General features: G+C 37.9%; 1 protein-coding gene across 3 annotated transcripts in view; it reads left to right on the top strand.

Moving 5' to 3' along the window:
* The window catches only part of KLHL15 (kelch like family member 15), a 35,147-nt gene extending 14,540 nt beyond the window's left edge, over positions 1–20,607 (top strand). The window contains exons 2-3 of one of the 3 annotated variants that reach the window (XM_032389514.1): positions 15,270–16,361; positions 16,683–18,950. In XM_032389514.1, coding sequence (XP_032245405.1) covers positions 15,270–16,361; positions 16,683–16,694 — 1,104 coding nt within the window. In that variant the 3' untranslated portion in view covers positions 16,695–18,950. Of the gene's footprint in view, positions 1–15,269 lie in introns of all 3 variants that reach the window. The other 2 variants (XM_032389512.1, XM_032389513.1) reach the window with 2 other exon arrangements.
* Positions 20,608–22,150: the final 1,543 nt, after the last annotated feature.

The raw sequence follows: 22,150 nt of genomic DNA, 5'->3' as shown, positions 1-22,150 counted from the left end.
ACGTTGATCAAACATCCCTGTGCACATTTTACCATGTAATAATTCTGCTATCTGAAAAATAGTCTTTCTCCAAAACAACCTTGGCCTTTTTGCATGAAAGCATATTTCATTTTTATATCAGAGTCTCACTTGTGATTCTTTCTTGCTGAAAGGAGAGAAAGCAGTTTCAGTAATTGCTTAATTGGATTCTAATCACATGGTTACCTCTGGGGCTCTGTTTACCTCTTGCATCTTTTCTTCTTTCTAGAAAGCACACTTAAAGCTTTGGTTCGACACCCTTCATGTTAAATAGTTCTTCAGCTTTAGTTACCACACCTGGTGATTAAAATACAATATTTGCAAAGGAGGGCTGTTTACACCGTTTGAAAAATAAACAGATTTGTGCCTTCAGATAGCACTCAGCAGCCTGGCATGTTTCTCCCCCCCCCCCCGCCCCCCCCGAAATGCTGTGGAATGTCATTAACTTATACTTTCAATAGAGAACCCAATTTTATGGGATTTTATCTTTATTCTCAGAATGTACTTGATCTGGCAGACATAATTGAAACTAAAGAATACATTTCTTAATTACTTTTTGTTGGGTGATGATCGGCCCCACATCAACTATGTAAATCATTTGTCTCTGATTTGATTTTTTTCCTTACTATTGTTTTTATTGCTCTCTTTCCTTGGGGAATCCTGTTTTGTCTTTATACATTAAATGCAATTGCACTCCCACTACTAAAACAAAAACCCTCCAACTTTAGTCTAGATGGAAGTACTGGTGAAATAAATAAAATTTCTCCTTCTGTGGGACAATATGATGGAATTGTTAGCAGCAAATGATTTTTAAGTGCTGAGTGCCGGGCCTTTTTATATTCTAATTACCAGTTCAAGCTGGTCAATAGTGGCAGTGGCTGAAGTGAAAGTTAATACCATTGGGTAGTTTTGTAAATTATATGAAACATCACTTGTACCTTCTGATGGATTTTGTTTGCTTAAATAGCATAGGAGGTGGTTATTCACCACTGGCCAGGTATTGGGTAGATCTCAGAATAAAAATGTTAAGGTTTCCTTCTTGAGTTAATTTCTTAGGAAAACTTAATAAGGCCCTGGCCACAGAGGAATCTTTATTTTTTGTAATATAGTAGAAATCTTTTAGTTTTATTTTAGTAATACTGGTAAGACAAATGGAAGGTAGTCAGTGATTCTTGTCTTAGCGATGTATGAGAGTTAATGCTTGTCAAAGGAATCTTTCTCTTAAAATTCCAATAGAGTTTAACATATATTGTAATATTAGTTTCAGGAGGGATGTATGGCTTTCTAAATTTTGAAAACACTACTTAAGCAGATTTTTGAGAGCTTATCTCTAGAAATAAAACTTCATAAACCAAACTGAAATGGAAAATTGGGTTGGGAAATAAGAATTTGAACTATTTTGCACCATACTAATTTGAGCTCCCTTGAAAATAGGGCCCATCTATTTTTCCTTTACTTAGTACGCTGCAGGTCTCAAACAAAGCCATTTTAATATCCATTATATACGCACGGTGATAGAAAGGGCACAGAAATAAAGACATGTTACATCTGTGCTCGTCCTTTTTTAGTACGAGAATCTACATGGGAAAAGTGTAGGCAGTTTTGATTTGTGGTTTTATCCTATAGGCTGAAATTTAGAAAAATGGAATATTGATAGGCACTTTTTATTTTTAGCTTTAAATTATTAAAAACTTACGACTTTCTAAACATAAAAAAGTATCCGAAAGAATAGTGGAATGATCACCCATAAACATATCCTGTAGGTTAATATTGTTATCATCTTGCCCATTGGCTTTAGCTATGTAAAACCATTTCAAAGAACGTTGTAGACATTATGATACTTCATCCCTCACTGCTTGATGGAGCAGCTCATCTCCCAAGAGTGAGGAAATTCAACATAACCATAATACCATTGTTGAAATTAACAGTCATTCCTTAATGCCATGTAATAGGCACTTCATTTTCTGATTTTTCTCATTTGTCCCCTAAATGTCTTTTTTTAGCTGTTTTTTTTTTAAGGATTTAATCAAGGTTCATACAGTATATTGGGTTATTATGTCTCCCTTTGAATCTAGAACTGTCTCTCCTTTTTCTTATGAGGATGTTCAAACATAAAAAGTTGGAAGAGTAGTATAACGGATACCTGTGTAGCTGTCACCTAGATTCAAGAACTGTTAACATTTTAGCATATTTGCTTTATCTAGATCTTTTTTTCTTTGCTGAACCTTCAGAAATAATTGCAAACATCATAATACTTCATAAAAACTTAAAAACTTAACACGCCTCTCCTACGAATAAGGACTCTTTCCTACCCAAGTTCACTGCCATTCCACCTAAGTAAATTAACAATAATATCATCTAATAGCTAGTCCATATTCAAATTTTCCCATTTCTCAAAATGCCGTAGAATGTAGTCATTACTTATGCATTGCTTTTGGTTATCACATCTGTCTAATCTTTCTTAATCTAAAACAGTCCCCTACTTTTTTTGAGAACGATAAGATCACTGATTGTCTTAGTGTGTTCCATATTCTGGATTTATCAGAGTATTTCTTTGTGTTGGTATTAACTTAGTTCCTCTTTTCCTTATGTGTCCTGTTAACACATCTACTTTTCAGCATTGTGTTTTTTTCAGGAACAGTTACAGGAAAATATTGTTGTAATGCTGAAGAAGTCTTGGCACTTAGCAACTCTAATCAAACTTAGAATTTACAGTCTTTTTTTGTATTAGGAGGCTAAGTAGCCCGATCCTATGACTAAGGTAATCAAGAGTTTTATTCATAGTATTCTGTTAGATTTGTTTTAGAGTCTTAAAATTTCCCTCCTTTAAAAAAAAAAAAACCGAGAACCTTTCCATTCAATTAATGAGATTAAAACCAACTGAAGTCAAGATCAAAAGATTACTCTCTATAATAAAGAAATTAGTGTATATCTATGACTCTAGAACTGCGCTGTTCAATACAGTTACTGCTTGTGGCTACTGAATACTTGAAATGTGGCAAGTCTGAATTGAGATTTCAAAACTTAGGATGACAAAAGGGTGTAAATGATCTCATTACTCATTTTTATGTTGATTATAGTTTGAAATGATATTTTGGGTATACTGGGTTAAATAAAATACATTATTAAAATCAACTTCACCTTTTTACTTTTTTAAATGTGGCTACCAGAAAGTGTAAAATTAATCATTGGCTCACATTTGTGGCTCTTTATATTTCTGTTGCACAGCGCTGCTCTAGAAGTTCAAGGAATGAGCTGTTTATTAGAAACTCTCTGAATATGCGTACGGTCAACAGCCCTTCTCACATATTAAACTCTTCTGGTTTCTCAGCCATTCGAGATGTTCCGCACAGTTTAGTGTTAAATGAGCTTACCTACCTAACTATTCTGTAGAGTGGCTGACGAAGTTAACTTGAGTGTGGCATCTCTTTGTCAGGATCCTTACCCTGGCCTCGGGAAAATAAAAAGCAAGTGAACAAAGCTTGGTGGAAGGAACCTGTACAGACTTTAATTCTTCTTTGGTAGTAACTTTTGAACAGATCTGAGCAGAGGCTTCACAGTGAGGGAACTGGGCATTCTGGCTCTCCCCAGGGAATAGCCCTCCTTCATTGTAGGGACCTGAATCTCGCCCTCTAGCTATGCCGAAATCTTGGAGTTTATTCTTCTGCAATATCTTTCCCCCTCGTCCTCTACTTTTCTCCCCAGCTGAAAACAGACAGTCTTAACTTTTGTACTGAGTACTCTATGGGACTGTCACCAAAGAGCTCATGGCTTCCGAATTTCCTCACGGAGTTCCTTAGAAACAGTGATTCTCCTTACATGAATACCTTATATATGTCAGATTGTGCCTCAAGTGCTCTATACAAAGGTAGAGTCTACAGGTTATTTCCATTTTATAGGTAAGAAAACAGGCTCAGAAAGGTTAGGAATCTTACCCCAGAACAAGTGGTATTGCTCAGAGTGGAACCCAGGTCTGCTCACTTCCCAGTCCAAGGGCTTCCTATGATAGCTGCTAGAGCAGGGAGGGAGAGGACCCTGAGGTGCAGAAGCATGCACTTAACCCTCTGGCCCACTTGGGTCGTTTAGAAGTTGTTGTATAGTCATGAAAATTCCAATGTGTTTGCATGAACAAAATATAGCCTGAGAAATTTAATGGCACTGAAAAAGGTACAAAGTGTGGGAAAACTTCCAGATGTGCAAGCCCAATTCTGGGGATTTCAATGTATAATCAAAGAAAGCTAAAAATAAATTTAAGGATCTTGTCCTTTTAATATAGTTGTTGAAGAGTTCTTAGGATTCCTTTTATCTATGGTGGATTTTTAAACTAGACTTCATTTTCAGTTTTTACTGACACAGATGTCTGTGGCGTGTTTTTTTGTTTGTTTTTACTAGCTCTGAGGGTCTTTGCATCTGTTAACAGAGATAAGGCCTGACATTGGTCATTTTGAATTTCAGTGATGTGAGGATTTAAATAGTTTAAACCTTGCTTTCTTTGTTCTTTCGGTTTTTTAAAAAAATTATTGCGTTATTGAAAACATTTTATGAAGTAAATGTATGTTTGGCAAAATGCTATTATACTTCTTTTGTATAGAAAAGATCTTTTTAGCAAAATTGTTAAATTATTCATTAAAATACCCATATGTTGATTCTTTAGTACAGTGACATTTTAATATTTTTGAACCTAGGGCATCTTCAGTATCGTAAATATGCATAAGGTAAAAGCATACCAGTGATCCCCTTAGAAATTGTATTAATCATAATCATAAAATCTTCCAATTTTTCAAAAGGAAAGAAAATCTTTTCAGTCCTGTAAAGATTAAAAAAACACATTTGTTCAGCTTATAATTAGGCTTTTACAGTTGGTTTTTCATTGGCTGTTCAGTAAGGGAGCAGATTATAAAGATGTATTCTGCTTTATTCCTAATGTTTTGTAAACTAGCTCGTGATATTCAGACTCCCTAGTGTGCTTTTTTCCCTCATATATTAAATGTAATTCATCATACTCCCCCAAATTTGGATTTATGGAACTTCTTTTTAAAAGATTTTATTTATTCACTTGAGACACAGATACAGAGAGGGAGAGAGAGAGCATGAGCAGGGAGAGAGGGAGAGGGAGGAGGAGAGGCAGACTCCCCGCTGAGCCTGATGTGGGGCTCCATCCCAGGACCCTGGGATCATGACCTGAGCCGAAGGCAGATGCTTAACCATCTGAGCCACCCAGGCACCCCAGATTTATGTAACTTTTAAAGAGCAAAGCTAATGTTTTAGTGAGAAAAAAGTTCTCTTTTACTGAGAATATTTTTGGATTTAACCGTTACCTGCATTTTATGAAAGCTTATTATAGGAACTTTTACAACTTTGAGATAATTTTGATAGTCTGCTGAAAAAAAACACAGCTTCATTATTAGTAAAAATTAATCCTAGGATCAGAATTAAAAAATGCTTCAGAAGAGGGTGCCTGGGTGGCTCAGTTGGTTAAGCGACTGCCTTCGGCTCAGGTCATGATCCTGGAGTCCCTGGATCGAGTCCCGCATCAGCCTGCTTCTCCCTCTGACCCTCCCCCCTCTCATGTGCTCTCTCTCTCTCTCATTCTCTCTGTCTCAAATAAATAAATAAAATCTTTAAAAAAAAAAAAATGCTTCAGAAGAGCTTCCAGATACTTTTTAAAAAAAGTCTTTAACTTAAGGTGCAGAATTTGTGGCTTTAAAAGCTACATGTTAAAATGGGGATAAGGTGTCTTGTAGTCACCTTGAAAGGGAAAGAATTCAAGGATTAACAAATTAAGTGTCCAAGTATACCTTGGATACTTAAGAACGTTAGGAGCTCTCAGAACTGCTCTTCACAAAACACTGATAATCTTCCAAATAGTTTCTCTATTAGCACAGTTGATGTAGATAACATTAACAATGAACTATATGACACATGAGTAAACTGATTGTCCTTAATGTCATGCTTGGATGGTGTGATATTCCAGTTAATTGAGGTACAGACCACTGGTAATGACATTGTATGGGTAAGGACACATCTATGTAAAGTGTAGGTGCTATATGCCCTCCAGAATTCCTTTACTTAGGTACTGTGACATGTTTTGACTAATCTAGCACTTGAGCTATCCAAAATTTCTATCCAGCAACCAGACCATTACCTGTAGTGTTACCACAGTTTAGCAGAAAACTAAAAAAAAGTTTAATTATTTCTAGTAACTTCAGCTACAGCCAGACAAATCTAGAGGAAAAAACAAATTTGTTTCTAACCCTCACCGAAGTACATGAGAAACATAAGCAGTACTGTATTTGACAATACAAATTTTTTTTTTTTTTTACAAAGCCAGTAACCTAGATTAAAAATGTGAAATTTGGTTAGAGTTCCTAATAAGTCTGAGTTGTTTTTGAAAAAGTTTAAAATCCCCTTCATATATTAAATAGTACCTATACAGCTATAAACTTGAAATTGCTTAAATTAACAATCAGCTCACTTGCCCCTTGGAGTGAAAGCACAGACATGAGCAGGTTTTCTGGTGGAAACTAGGTCAATAGGTTAAGCAGACTTTCGCAGTTCACTTAGTGTCTTTTTCTGTATCCATCTCCTTTTTGCCTACCCTTCCTCCCCAGCCCTGTGGACTTGGATGATTGTAATTAACACGTGCACAGTTCTTTAAAAATCACCCTGGGTGTTTTCTCCTCAAGTCTTTGGCCTTTTATGTGGAGAAGTAGAGTGCTCTTGTTTTCCACCTTTGACTTGCGTTCATCCCGCGTTCGCAGGTTCCTGGAGGGTGCGCTAATTCAGGGTGTTGACTGCTGTTAGATCCCCTGGGAAAGAGACTTTGGTGGGGGGTGTATGAAGCAGGAGTTCACAAATTCAGTCTTGTTGATTTTCCTTTTAAATAAAATAAATGGGAGATGAAAACAAAAGCCTAGAATTGGAAATTAGCCATGAAGTAAAAGTGAAGGAAGAGATGAAGTACAGACAGCTATATTGACTTGTAAAAGGAGAAAAATTTTTTTGATGAACGGAGGAAAAAGGAGGGAGAGAAACCAAATGATAAGCAGAAATCCAACAGGATCAGAGAAGTCCTAAAATGGAGACAAGGTTAGCAGCAAGAGAGGAACAGGGGCAAATACTAAGATTTTAGGCTTTAAAGTTTTAATTCTCAAATTTAATATTTACTCAGAAAATGTTACATGTGTCATGGGGTGAGCCTTGCTCATTCAGAAGTTAGTTTTAGGATTAAACCTTTTTGGCTTTCCTTCTGTTTTACCATATTTTTAAATAAAATTATATATTTACATAGTTGAGAGTATTTCCATAAATAGGAAAAACTCTAGAATTTAGTTGTACTATCTAAATATTACTATAATCAAATAATATGGTCTTAAGGGACTTTCTAGACATTACATCATTTTCTACCTTTTAGGCTTGTGCACACTTATTTAACTTCTAGTGGTGTTCTATGACTATTGTGCTGAAATTGGAAGGAGATTAGACTTTCTGAGCATACTTATTTTTGAACTACATATTTTTCACTCTAGAAAAGTTTAAGGGCTAGAAGACTAACCAAATTGTGCTGAAACTCATATTAGAGTCTTGAAGAGGGTCCTCTCCCTCACCCCCATTTACGCTGGTTACTTCTGAAGTTCTGTTTGGTAATTTAGACTGTTGCCTGCTTGAAGAAGAGAGGATAGGTAAATCCTTATTAAAATTTGTCTTTACTGTTTGGTATTTGACTGCAATTACAGTATTACTGAGAAGATTTGTGCTTAACAGGAACTGATTTTTTTATAGCCTTATCCTTGGTCATTAACTCAGTTTTTCAGGACAAAGGGATTAATTATAAAGGTATTTTGCACCTAGCTTTTTTGTGATGATTTTAACATAAATCAGTATAAGCTTCAGTTCTGAGCATGATTTTATAAATAGACTTCTCATACCAGGGTGGATGCTTTTGTAATACAGCACATAAAGACTGCTCCACATTTTGCTGAATATCAAAATAATATTAAATGTAGCTGTGGTTCCCAAAGGTATAATTTGTTTTAGTAACTGCTTTGTTTCTGGATATTTCTTTTTTTTTTTTTTGAAGTTTTATTTATTTATTTGACAGCGCTCAAGTAGGTAGAGCAGTAGATAGAGGGAGAGAGAGAAGCAGGCTCCCCACTGAGCAGGGAGCCGGATGCAGGGCTCGATCCCAGGACCCTGGGATCATGACCTGAGCCGAATGCAGAGGCTTAACCAACTGAGCCACCCAGGCGCCCCTGTTTCTGGATATTTCTTTTGAGCAGATTGGATCATGGAGAGGGGATGATAAAACTGATAGCCAGGACTGTCTTCCTTCCACATGACACCTTATACTCCTCATTCTGAAAATTAGGTTAGCATTTTTGGATGTAGGAAGGGCCAGAGGTGTCTTCATGCAACTGATTCCTTTTATAAGGAGAAAATATCTAAGCCAGAGGCTTGTCCATAATCACACACTGACTTGGGGACAATGTCAAGCCTAAGATCTGGGATCTTTAGTTCAGGGATTATTCCAGTCCCCAGTGGCACCTCCCACCCCCACTGACAGATAAACTAATAAAAGGCATGGGTTTTTGTTTTGTTTTAGTTTAAGTATATTGGGCATTTAAAAAAACATTTTGAAAGGTGAAATAGCTGATAATATCTTAAATTGGCTGGCTAAAGGCCTAAAATAATTTTAGACTGTAGCCAGCTATTTTTTCTTAAATATTTTTTCAGTAATTTCTTCACTTAGCGTGAGGCTCGAACTTACAACTCTGAGATCAAGAGTCACATGCTCTACTGGCTTGAGCCAGCGAGGCACCCCAGACTGTAGCCAGTTTTAGTAGATTTTTTAAATTGCAGATTTTTAATCTGGGCGCCTGAGTGGCTCAGTCGGTTAAGCGACTGCCTTCGGCTCAGGTCATGATCCCAGGGTCCTGGGATCGAGTCCCACATCAGGCTCCCTGCTCCACGGGGAGCCTGCTTCTCCCTCTCCCACTCCCCCTGCTTGTGTTCCCTCTCTCGCTGTGTCTCTGTCAAATAAATAAATAAAATCTTTAAAAAATAAATAAATAAATAAATAAATTGCAGATTTTTAATCAAATGTAGTAAGCTCTGTGGAAATGGCTGTTTTAGTTACATTGCCAGTTCTGTTTTAATTCTCAAAATTCAGACTGGTATATACGAATAGGCTTTAAAAGTTAAAAATTTAATGAATGGATGATGTAACATTTTGACAGAGGAGGGAGAAACATGGAATTTTTGCCCAGTGGTAATGGCTAGCTATTATTTCTTCAACTTAATATATATTTATAGGAACCGCATTCAAAATTAATAATTTCTCACATTTTCTCCTTTATATGCACACACACAATTAAACTAAAAGATCAGAGGAAGTAATGGCCAATTTAAGATTTTCAGATCACTGTTTTTAAGAGGTAACAAACTTTAATTTTGTAATCAGCGTAAGAGAAAATGCTTTTTTGTAATATTTTTCAGTATCAAAGTAAGAAAAGTGATAATGAATATATTCTAAGTATTAAGACAGCTTTTTTTAATCCTATGGAAGGATAAGGGAAGTAGTTCTTTAAAACATGAAAAAAATGTCATTTTCCCCCATATCTTGTTTTTGGAAGCACTTGATCTACAGATAAACTGTTATGTGAGGAGGGAATGATGGGAGAAATGCTTAAAGATGAGCCACATGTTTCTTTTTTGATAGCTCGCTTTGTTAATGCATTCAAATGACTCCATTTACGTAGCCCTCCGCTTTTTGTTTTAAAGCAGAGTATATCTGTAATTACTTTGTCCAGGATTATCAAAGAGGCATTAATTCTCCATTTCTATAATGAAAGAAGAAACTAATTGTGCTTATCGATATTGTCTGGTTTTAGAGGAAAATCCTAGCTCTGGGAAAAGGGCAAGGTAGATCTAGAACTTCTAGCTGTGGCAGAGAGGAGGAGCTAAATTTCATTGGTTAGATGTTCTGCAGTATAATCAACTATCTCAAAGGCACAGCTTCCATTGTTGGGGGCCTACAGGTAGAACAGGCTGGATAGAGATATGTAGCTGTGATGTGAATTTTGACATAGACTTGAAGTAACTTTTAAAACTCTTTGGAACTCGAGATTCAAAGGAACATGATAGAATGAATGGAGAAGAGGACAAAGGGACCCGAGGGTTGGGTAGAAAACGAGAGACAGGAAAATGACTGTAAGAAGTTCAGCTGACTCAGTTTGATGGGATCTGTAAGAGCCTGGGTTCGGAAGGTGGAAGGCTGTCACACAGGCCATGGTGCCTCGTCCTTACGTGACACCAGGACCCCTCTCCGGTGCTCCTGATACACGGTCACACCTGGACTACCTCCACTGGCAGGAATGCTCCCTGAGTCCAGAGGTAGACAGTCCTGACTTAGGGAAAATATGTACCCATGCCCTTCTGACGGCAGTCCTTGTAAAGAAGCCAAGTACAGACCTGTATAGACCCTGAGAAGGGGCAACTCTATGTTGTGTGTGTATACATACGTTTTCCTCTTGGTGTACTGCCAGCTGTGTAAAACAGTCCGTTTTGAGTTTTTGAGAATATTATACGCTTCTGCAGTTTTTATCATTTGACATTTTGAACATCTGTGTTAGTGCATGTGGATTAACCTTCTTTTTAATGACTGCATATGGTAAAGACTGCATACAAGAGTTTATTCAACCAGTGTCTTATTGCTAGATATTTGAGTTGTTCCCAGTTTCTGTGCTCTTAGAATAATGTGATGAACATCCGTTATCTTGACAGTTCTAATTACAAAGCTTTTCCCTCTGCTGGCCTAAAATCTTCCCTCTAACTTCTGCTGACTGGTCCTGAAAACGGTTGCCATCTTTCTCCTGAGTCTTCTCTTGAGCTTAAACATTCCTCGTCAGTTTTACCATTTTTTTCCGATGGTTTGGATCCTTTTCCCCGGGATGTGGTCCGCTTTGTGATGTCTAAATTGTAGCGATGGAACTTAGCCCTCTTAGCTGTGGTTTCACCAAACAGAGAGGGTGGGATTGTCTGTTTTGATTCAGTCCATGATTTTATTCTGCCATATCACATTTTTTCGTATTGAGGATAGTCAGTTATAGCTTTACATTTGGAGTTCACGGAGCCCTGGAGTATTTGACAAAAGCTCTGGACTTCCCACCATCTCACCTTACCCCACCCCCCTCCCCCCCGGAATGCATTAACACAATTATTTCTGCAGTTTTAGGTGGTTCATGGCTCCCTGGTGTTAATCTTTATCATTAGGCTTGTTGATTACTTTGCCAAAGTCGTAGGTTCTCTCATTCTCTATCAGTTCTGTTACATCCTCAAACATTCAACTGGAAGTGGTCAAGCCTTGGCATTGCTGGGTGAGTCCATGCTGCTTCTCAGCATGTAGGCTTTCTTATCGCAAGTGGTATTTTTTAACAATCCAGATCAGCCTCAGGCTAACCAGTCTGTAGTTTGGAAGTCTGGCTTCTAGTCCTTTCCCAGTCTTCATGATTCCGCACAGATTACGGAAAGCAATTAAGCAGCCTTTTCTGTGAAGCCTCTCAGGATCCCAGGATGTGATTTTGAGATCACATGACTTGAACCTAGTGAGAATATCTATCTAGTTTTTCTTTTTTTTTCTCAGCCATCTTGGATTTAAGTTTCTTCTTAGTCATTGTGTTTGATCTTCAGATTAGAAAGAATAGAACATCCTTAGCCAAGAATGGAAATAAAATAGGAGAAGGCTATTAGTCTTTGTTAATATTACATTAACCACCCCATCCAGGAGGGGCTTCACGTTTGCCTCTACTTCTTTTTACTTTAACCTCTAAGATGCCATTTATTCATTATCTGGCACTTTTTTAAGTCACAGTTCATCCTGAGGCTTTAGCCTTGTTCACAGTATTCTTACAGTTCCATTTCACCCTTTGTGATTCTTGTTTTATGTGCTTGTTTTTTTTTTTTTTTTTTACCATCTGTTGTAAGTGGTTTTTTAACATCTGAATCCCAGAAAGCTCTCTGTGCAGCACATCAGATTTTTTAGATACTTTCCCCTTTTCTTCCCTCATCAGTATGTTTTGCAATTATGCAGTCAGCATTATGCTTCTGAGAGCCTCCAAGCCTTCTTGAGCTTCTTTACACAGTTTCCGATCTTGGAATTGATCCTAATTTTCCTTTAAAAAACTTGAAATCTGTCTATCCAATATGTGCAGCATTCCCCTTCCCTTCTCGATCTCCAAGTGACATGGCTGCTTTAAAGCTTCCTCCTTCTTGCATCTTACTAATCATGTTTTTTGGGGGAAGATTAGGTCCACAGAGTAACAGTTTCTCTCCTTTCTCCTCTAATTTCTGAGACTGAATTTTTATGCAGACCGAAAACACATCATCAGATGCATCGACTTAAGCTGACACGCCTACAGGTGTCCACTGGTCAGTGGTAGTAGCTAATAATGGCTATTGTTGTACACTGCCACGTGACAGGCACCATACTGTCCTTTTCACGTAGATGACCTTGCCTATCTCCTACCTTAGGGTTATGAGGCATAGTGCTACTATTGTTTTCCCAATAATACAGATGAGGAAATGGCTATAAGGATGTTGAGTCACTTGCCCAAGATCCCACAACTCGTGAGTGCCAAAGTTGGATATTTTCTAAACTGGATTCTTAATCGCCATACTGGGCAGCTTGACGTGGTGCTTAATTACAGTGCTGGACGGGATTCTATTACCTCAAAACCTGTGTAGTTCTCAGGCCACTGGCTGTGCACAGTAGGCACTTAAATATTTAATTTGAGGTTTATGTTTCTTGCTGATTTCCAGGGTATTGCCTTTTAGCTCTTGCAAATAAAAAGATGAGGAAAATGGATGAGGTACACTATTAGGCAATTCATAGGAGAAATGGAAAGATGAAAAGATGCTCATTTTTCCTAAGCAAATATATTTTTGATGGTTTTAAGAGACCCAGTTTTTAAATGGCAAGACTCTTTTTGTTTATAAATATGATACATGAAAAAGAATGCAAAGATGTTTGTGAAGTTTCAGAGATAATCACTATTAACACAAGCATGCATACACAAAATCTTACTTAATTGGGCTACCAGTGTACTGTTGCTTTTTAAAAACTGAATATATTGTGGACGTCATTCCATGTTACTAAGCACTCAGTGATGACAGCTGTACAGGTTTCCATTGTTCCTCATAAGAGATTGCAGCTCACTTCATTTCCTTCGTTCTGTACCTTTTTATATGTGAAGTAAAAGTAGAGGATGAGACTTCAGATCTGCTATTTTTATTATATTATTAGTCTGTTTATTGAAATTACTTCTTTACCATTATTCATTATTTGATCTCTTCCACGCTTAGTGTTTTGCTAGGAAGAATGGGGTTGGATGCCCAGTCATTGTGATCCATACAATTGATTCTTTGTTTCAAGGACCATTATACTATCTTTTCCTTGAGAAGGGTCATTAGGCTAATTCGTTGAACATGTATGTTAAGTGTTTTAATAAATGAGTTTGTCATTTAGAGTTTTCTAATGAGTAGTGGAAGCTGTGCAGTAACCTATTGGAAATAGCTTTGGAGCAAGACTGTCCTGGATCAAGGTTCAGATCCCAGCTCTGCCAGTTTTAGTCATGTAAACAATTTGGGCAAGTCACTTAAGGTTCTATGCCTCAATTTTTTCATCAGGAAAATAGGGATGATTATTACTCTCTCATGGGAGGAATAATTTAACTTGAGATATCACACATAAAGCCCCAGTGCAGTATTGACGTCCGTTTTTTCTCTTTTACGTAGTAAGACAAGGAATTCTCAACCTTTTTTGTGCCGTTTACCCTTTTGCTAGCCTGGTGAAACCCACAGAAGGACCCCTCAGAATAATGATTTAAAATCCATAAAGTTAAATGCTTGGGATTACAAAGGAAGCCAATTATATTGAAATACAATTACCAATATACTTAAAACATATTTGTGGTCCTTTCTGTTTCAGACATTTTTTGGGCCAAGGTGGGGAGTGAATGAGAAAGCTAGGAAAGAGGGAGGAAAACAAGGAGATGTAGGAAAAGGAAGCTCCTAAATAAATATGCCTGGTGCCGGCTCCCTCCCAAGCAATCACCCCGGATTCCCCAGAGGCTCCTAGAGCTTTCCACGTCCGCATCCTCCCAGCAGGTCAGATTGATCACCAGTGAAGTGAATGCCTCTCCAGTGTCCCTTAGTGACACCACTCTCCAGAGCGCCTCAAGTCTAAATCCTCAGATCACTTCGAGCCCTGACTTTTGCACCCTATCGCTACTTCACATCAGTCACGCACTTCTGCCCATTTGCTCTCTCAATATCTGATTTTCCCGTCGAAATGGAAGACTCTCACCTTGCCATTATGATAACAGGCTTTTTCTTCATGGTTGTCCAGCTTCCTCCCTCTTCCACAAGGGAGCCCGTCAGTGTTTTGGGCCAGTTTGGTATGTTTCAGATCTTCCGGTCTGCAGCACTCAAAGATGGGCTGTACACTCTCATTGCCAACCGTCAACCGCCTCATTTACTTGTTGGCAAATCTATATTTTCATTTCCCCAGACATATTCGAAGTTCTTTGAGGAAACAGACCCCATCTTATACCTAACATTTTTATCTCCCTATAGAACTTAGCACAATACTTAAAATTGCTTCATAAGATCTTGGTAACAAAAAATCATCACAATGGGGTAGTTCCAGCTCCAAAAACAAAGAGGAAAAAATTGGACCTCGTCACCTGGATTATGGTTGTAGGAGTTGCTGATATCCGACCAAGTCTTTATATCAAAAACCTACTGAGAATTTCGTGTCTATTTAAATTTTTACTAACTCACTAACTTGATTGCCCAAGTTATTCAGTCACGGTTGCTCTTACAGTGTTCCTTGTGGTTAAGGAAACCATGGCCGTGATTCCCTCTACTGTGAAACCTCTGTTTGTCCTCATAATCACCACTTGTATCCCAGGGCCTCACATAGAATAGATGATTAGTACATTTTGTTAGAGGAGTTTAGCTTGTTCCTGGAAAATAACTTGTTTACTTTAAAAGGCTTGGGGATGTGCATAGATTATTATAAAAACAAATATGATGATAGCTTTGTTTAAAAAAGAAGTATGTGATCTTAACAGGAAAAGCAGTTTTAGTACAGTAAGCCTCAAATCATACACTAATCACCTTAGTTGGCTTTGATATTTTGTTTGCCGTTGATGCTCTTTCTTTTGGTTAAATTCTTCTACTTGTATTCTTAGGTTAAGACATCCGAATTTTACAGATACTCCCGACAGCTGCGCTATGAAGTTGACCAAGCACTGAATTACTTTCAGAACGTCCACCAGCAGCCTTTGTTGGACATGAAATCAAGCCGCATCCGCTCTGCCAAACCCCAAACTACAGTATTCCGAGGAATGATTGGACATAGCATGGTTAACAGTAAAATCCTTCTCTTAAAGAAACCAAGAGTCTGGTGGGAACTGGAGGGCCCCCAAGTTCCTCTGCGCCCAGACTGCCTTGCTATCGTCAATAACTTCGTGTTCTTGTTGGGCGGGGAAGAACTGGGCCCGGATGGCGAATTCCATGCTTCTTCCAAAGTGTTCAGGTATGACCCGAGGCAGAACTCTTGGCTCCGGATGGCAGACATGTCAGTGCCACGTTCAGAGTTTGCAGTTGGTGTTATTGGGAAGTTCATTTACGCCGTAGCTGGCAGAACCAGAGATGAGACTTTCTATTCCACTGAGAGATATGACATCACCAATGATAAATGGGAATTCGTGGATCCTTATCCAGTTAACAAATACGGACACGAAGGGACAGTGCTCAATAACAAGTTGTTTATCACTGGTGGAATCACCTCATCTTCCACCTCCAAACAAGTGTGCGTGTTCGACCCCAGTAAAGAAGGGACCATAGAGCAGCGGACCAGGAGAACGCAAGTGGTTACCAACTGTTGGGAGAATAAGAGCAAAATGAATTACGCAAGATGCTTTCACAAGATGATTTCTTACAACGGCAAGCTTTATGTCTTCGGTGGTGTTTGTGTGATCTTGAGGGCCTCTTTTGAGTCTCAGGGATGCCCTTCCACAGAAGTGTACAACCCAGAGACTGATCAGTGGACCATCTTGGCATCCATGCCAATTGGCAGAAGTGGCCATGGTGTGACTGTGCTGGACAAACAAATAATGGTTCTTGGAGGCCTTTGCTACAACGGTCATTACAGCGATTCCATCCTCACTTTTGATCCGGAAGAAAACAAGTGGAAGGAAGATGAGTACCCGCGGATGCCCTGCAAGCTGGATGGTTTACAAGTGTGCAACCTGCATTTCCCGGAATATATACTGGACGAGGTCAGACGTTGCAACTAATGACATCTTTCTCCCTTTAAAAAAAGCCAAACAAAAAATTTGTTTGTGACAAAGTAGTTAATTTAAAAAAACATAAAGAAAAACCTCACCAGTTTTACTATCAAAGCCATTGGTCTAATATCGTAAAAAATTTTTCATTCTGTGCTAGCATCCTTTTTTTTTTTTTTGGTCTTTTTAGTGGCCTCAAACTCATGCAGTAAGTTCATTCTAAGCGCTAGCTCTTGAAACTACTTCCAGAAGCAGTTGAATAGAGTGATCCACTTATCTGGGAAGTTGATTTTATGCTTTAAACATTTCTTTCAGATGTCAGCGTAGGAGTCCTGCATCTTCTAAGAGAAGACCTGATAAGTGTCACTGGATGTAATTTCGGTTCCTCTCTCGATCTGAAATCTTTTGGAACGTTTATTTCAGTGTATTACAGTCTGTTAGACCTTTTGGTTTTATGATTTAAGTTTAAAACTCTTGACCTTTTTGCATGGCTTTTTGCTGAAAATGCAAAAATATAAATTTTCTACAAAATTAACTTTTTTATATTCAAAACACTATTTCTAAGCTGCCTTCTCTTACCTGCATTGTGTTAGTGAAAGCATATCCATACTTGCATACATCTTATGAACATATAAGGCACATTTCCTTTTATGCGTGGTTAGGATTCTATATTTTTAAGCTAGTGCACTTGCACACACGGTTTGCCATACTTGTTGAATTTTAGATGTAACGTCTTTTCATGTATTAACATTTTTAGAAAGTTAAAATAACTGGAGTCCTCATTTGGTATCAAAGTAGCCTATCTTCACTCCATACTGATTCAGTAATATTTGAGCTCCGTGTATTCCTGAAACATGTATGGATTTCTGAAAACTAACATTTTATATTTTCTTTTCAAAAGTAAATGTTAGTGTTCCTTATCAATGTATGTCTTGTTTTTGAAAATGTTTTTCTTTGCAGTCTGTTTAACGTTACCCTGTTTTTAGTGAGAATCGGAGTGGTAGACGCAGCCCGGGCCCTGCGGCGCGCAAGCACTTTTAAAGAGCATTTAGGTAATACCAGACTCCTAAATAGAGGCCCCTTGAAAGTAAGTGCAACTCCCATTCTTTACACTCAGTAAGGCTGCTGCATCTGTTATTGAATGGAAAGTAGCAACTCGTGGAAAATTTGAGCTCATTTTTGACGTAGAGGTAAGAAACAGAATTATAATCTTACTGGTCATATCTACTTGTTTATTTAGTACAGAATACTTAATGGCACTGGGGATGTAAGCCCTCAGCCTTTGTTTTATTTACTGAAAGCTACTAGCATGAAGGATAGTAACCTCGAAGTTCAGAACAGATCAAGAATAACTGTTGAAAAGCATTTATATAGTAAGTGTTTTAGGATTAGCCGCGCACCTTTCAACTCTTTAAATTCGAAGGAAGAATGCGTAGTTGACAAGATTAAGCAAGAATAACCAGGGAGTGGATCATTCACATTGATGCCATTTTCTCCTGAGTAGAGTCTCTATCTGATACAGACTAGTTCTACACTGGCAAAACTTGCCAGGTCTTAGGATATTGGTGCAATATTGCAATGCCTTCTTCTATGGCTGTTGTATAAAATTTCTAGTTTCACCTTTTTTTTTTTTGCTGCTGCCACCACTGAACACAAAATGGAAGAGTGAAGTCATGGAAATGTGAAGACTTTTGCTTTTTTTTTTTTTTGTTTTTTTTTTTTGTAATTAGATTAGATAACTATGAAAAAAACACCTGATTTTAAAACTCCAAAACTGGAGGCGTTTGAGTTTAAGAAACAGTCAGGTACACAAGTAGTTTTTGAGAAAGAGAAACAGTGGCGTTGGTTTTAGAAATCAAGTTAATGATGTTCTTTTGTATATGAGACTTAAATTTTTATTAAGTGGTTGTGTCATTTGCTTTCACTTTCTAAAAATGGAATTCGGTATCTTGTTTCCCATGGTAATATGGGTAAAAGGCTTTTTCTACCTTTTAAAAATCATTTTACTTTTGAAAGTTAGGAATTAGGTTAGCCATTTAGTTCTTTTTCTAATACATTAGTTGGTTTACTGTTTTGTGTGTGTGCTGTCTTGCTTTAAAGAAAATAACAATAATGTCTTCATTATTTTCCTCATCGTTGTCTTTTGCTGGAAAAGACCGAGACAGGGTACCCCTATCAGGCTTTTACACTTCACACACCAGTGGTGGTTCTCTTTAATTGCTTAGATATGACTTCATAGCCCTAGTTAGGGTAAAATCTGGGCAGACAGTTGCGTATTCTTGGTCTTCCATTCTCAAGACACAAGACCAAGATCAAAGTTCATGTTTTAGAAAATTTGTGAAATCTTAACTTGAACTAACTCTGGGTTCAGCTTCACACGTAAGTCATGTCTGACCTGATGTTAGCTGTAATCAGTTTTGAGCTTTAAGAATAGTTGCTATTGCTTGGGTTCTGAATGTATTGAGAAAACTCATCCGTTTATATGTAGTGCTAATATAGGTTGTTTTAAATCCATGATTAACTTACATTCCCTTTTAAAATTATGGTTTAGTTGCTGAAAGAGATTTATTTTTGTTATACTAAACTATGGAAAGTTTTTCCATAGAATTTTTTTCAAGTTTATTTTTTGTGTGCTTCATTTAGAACCATTTTTGTTTATATACATTATATGTGCTCAAAATAGTGGTTTTAAAAAAATTCAGTCAGATTGGAAACTATACAGCGTAACTGTTGTGATCCTTGTGTGTTTTCACTTTACATTTTAAACAGCAGACTTTACAAAAATAGTCAGTCTTCATTAATTTCATCTTAATTAGAAATGTTTGTTCTCTTCCATATCTTTGGCCTTCTCAGTTTTGATTTTAGTCTGCTTAAAGAAAATCCTTGCACTACAACCATTTCATAAAATTCAAGATTCTCACATTGGAGGTTTTATATTGGAAGAAATACTACTGGTTTTAAAAAAAAGCAAAGCTTAATAGAACTATTAGCTTTTCTTGAGACAGCATTCTCTGTGTCCTCATTACTCTGCTCTGTGTGCGTGTTACTCTAATTTGTGAAATATTGACTGAGCCCTTCACTTATCTTTTCTAAAGCAGCACCTTTGGACACCTCATTCTGGGAAGCCTGCTCGAGTCATAGTAAAGGACACACACATTTGTGTGGGGAGAAGTGGTAAAAATGGAGAGTTTTGTCTTAATTACATGAAACTAAGCTTTAAAATATTTTATAACAAATTATTTGAGCTGCATAATCTAAACATGTCAGACGTTCAGTGGGACTATTTTTATATATGTATATGTGGTTGTAGGTCATAACATTTCAGTTTATAATATAAATTGATATTTCAGTTTATAAGCTATCTCTCAGAAAAGACTAGCTCTTTTGAGAATACATAATTTAAAGTTTTAGACTGAAGTAAAACACAACATAGATAATAGTGTAAATTAGATATAACTGAGGGCTATATGGCAGTAAAACTGCTAGTGCCATTTTTCTTTTTTGCCTATTATACATTTTTGATTTTTTTTTTGTACTCTGAACATTTTTAGGGATCATATGTTTGTTCAATCAGATTAGAGTTGGTTTGGGAATAAATATCTTCTAAAAAGAGATTTATCTTAAAAATGAAAGTCCTGAAAAATTAGTTTATTGAGAGTTTATAAAGTCAAATATTCAGTAGACATAGACTGGCATAGGAAGGCTCGTGGAAGTCCTAGCCCTTCAGCGCCTGTACCCGTGCGCCTCGGGTATCACGCGAGCAACGCCGAGAGAACACCATCAGCTCGGTCTGTTCCCCTCAGTATCCTTGGATTCTCGTTTTACATCTTTGGGAACAACTGCATTAAAAACCTTATTAATCAGTATATCAGTAAGGATTAGGTGTTTGCTTTCTGAAGGAGAGTTCCAGTGAGGTGGTCGGAGAGGTTATTTTCTACCTAACTTGTATATGCCCTCTACCTCTTGGGCATACTTTGTCTATAGAAAAATATTTTGACCTTTAGGTACATTTTGGGCCAGTAGTCAAATAATCCTAGGGCCGATTTAAAAATCTTAGAATAATTTAAGGTTTGCCTTTTATACCTGTTTTGAAAGCCTTTACATTTTTGTCAGGTAATTTTTCCCAAGCCGTGAATATAATCTATTCAAACATGTTTATGCTATCCATTCTGTTTTTAAATTGAAAAAAAATGTTAAAAGTGTTTATGAAGAAAAGTTTAAATAAAATATTTTTAATCTTTAAAATCTATTTTTCTCTTATTATTTGCTATCTTTATGCAACCCGTCACTTTCAGAGTCACTCGTGACTTGATTAACAGTATACATTTTGTTTTCCTTCAATGTGCCAAGGAAGTGCCACAAAAATGGGATTTCTACCAATGCTTTCAGCCACAGATTCAAATGAGTGCATTAGAGTGAAATTATTTACACTTACATGCAATGGAAATTTTATAATGAAGCCAAGTAATTAAAGTTCCACTAACGCAGAGTTTTGCAGAATGGAAATGCAGTGTGGCGATTTTGTAGGTTTCCTTTAGCATTTATGATTGATTGTTCTTAAAGGCATTTCTGAAATTAGTGAATAGGCGGAAATGAAGCTGCTACATCACAGGCCCTTGGATGTACATAGGCTCGTGTGTGCCTTCTTTAAAATGGACTCCTGAGAAATCTCAGCAGGATTCCCTGGATCCTGGCCTCAAGCCACCTTTCCAGCCTCTTTCCCTCTGTCACTTCCCGCACTCCATTCTGTTGTGATTTCTGTTAGTTTCCAGCCTCAAATTACTTGCCTTCTTTCCCCTTCCCTGCTTGCAAAATCCACTTCTTTTCCCACCCCAACTCAGATGCTCTCCTTTCTTCCAGAAACGTGTGTTATCTCTTCCATTGGATTAATTGCCTCTTCTATGCTCAACGTATTCATAGCTCTTCATTTCATTTTGCATAAGAGTTGGGTAGAATTCTTTCACCACAACGACATCATAGTCTCCTTGGACGAAAGGACCTTCTTTTATTCTGTACCTTCACATCTAGCATGATACTTTTTGTACCCCCCAGGCACGGAGCTAAAATGTTGCAGCCTGTGACAAATTCCATCTGAGCTACAGGCAGATGCTGTAGGCATTTGGAAGAGGGAGATACGGTTCCCCGCCAGTTTTGTCTGCTGCTCAGTCTACACAGTCCCTGCCCTTTCTCTCCACACCTATGGCTTCAAACAGCTTCTGTCCTGACACCTGTCAAATCTGGGTCTCAACCCAGAGTTCCACCCATCTCCTGAACATCTCGCACATGTTTTGTCAGAATTTCAAACTGAACAAGTGCGAACCTGAATGCATTATCTCCTTCCCAAACACCTGCCCCTTGTCCTGTGTTCCCTCTGTTACGTGGCCTACCATTGCCTGGGACTGTTCAAGTCAGAAGCCCAGGAATGCTCTACCACTGCTTCTGTCCACTTCACCCCAGCATCTTGGTTCGTTCAGGCCCTCATTATTCTTGCTGGCCTCTGGGAGCTGGCTTTCTGATCTACCTCCACAGTCTTTTTTCTACACTGCTGCCAGAGGGAGCTTTTGAAGGGTCAATCATCCTGAGATTGAACAGCCTTTCATACTCTCCCTTCACTCTGAGAATAAGAGCCAGACTCGGCAGCGTGCCACGCAAAGCCCTTTGTGTTTTGCTACCTTTGTACCCGTCCGTTCCTCTACACCCCACATCCTAGCTACATAAGCAACTTGGAGTCCCCTGAATACGCTATGTGTTTCCTCTGGCCTCTCTGCCTTTGCACATGCTCT

Source organism: Phoca vitulina, unplaced genomic scaffold (assembly GCF_004348235.1).
Source record: "Phoca vitulina isolate PV1807 unplaced genomic scaffold, GSC_HSeal_1.0 scaffold55, whole genome shotgun sequence".
Taxonomy (NCBI): Eukaryota; Metazoa; Chordata; class Mammalia; order Carnivora; family Phocidae; genus Phoca; species Phoca vitulina.
This window is presented reverse-complemented; position numbering and strand designations above follow the sequence as displayed.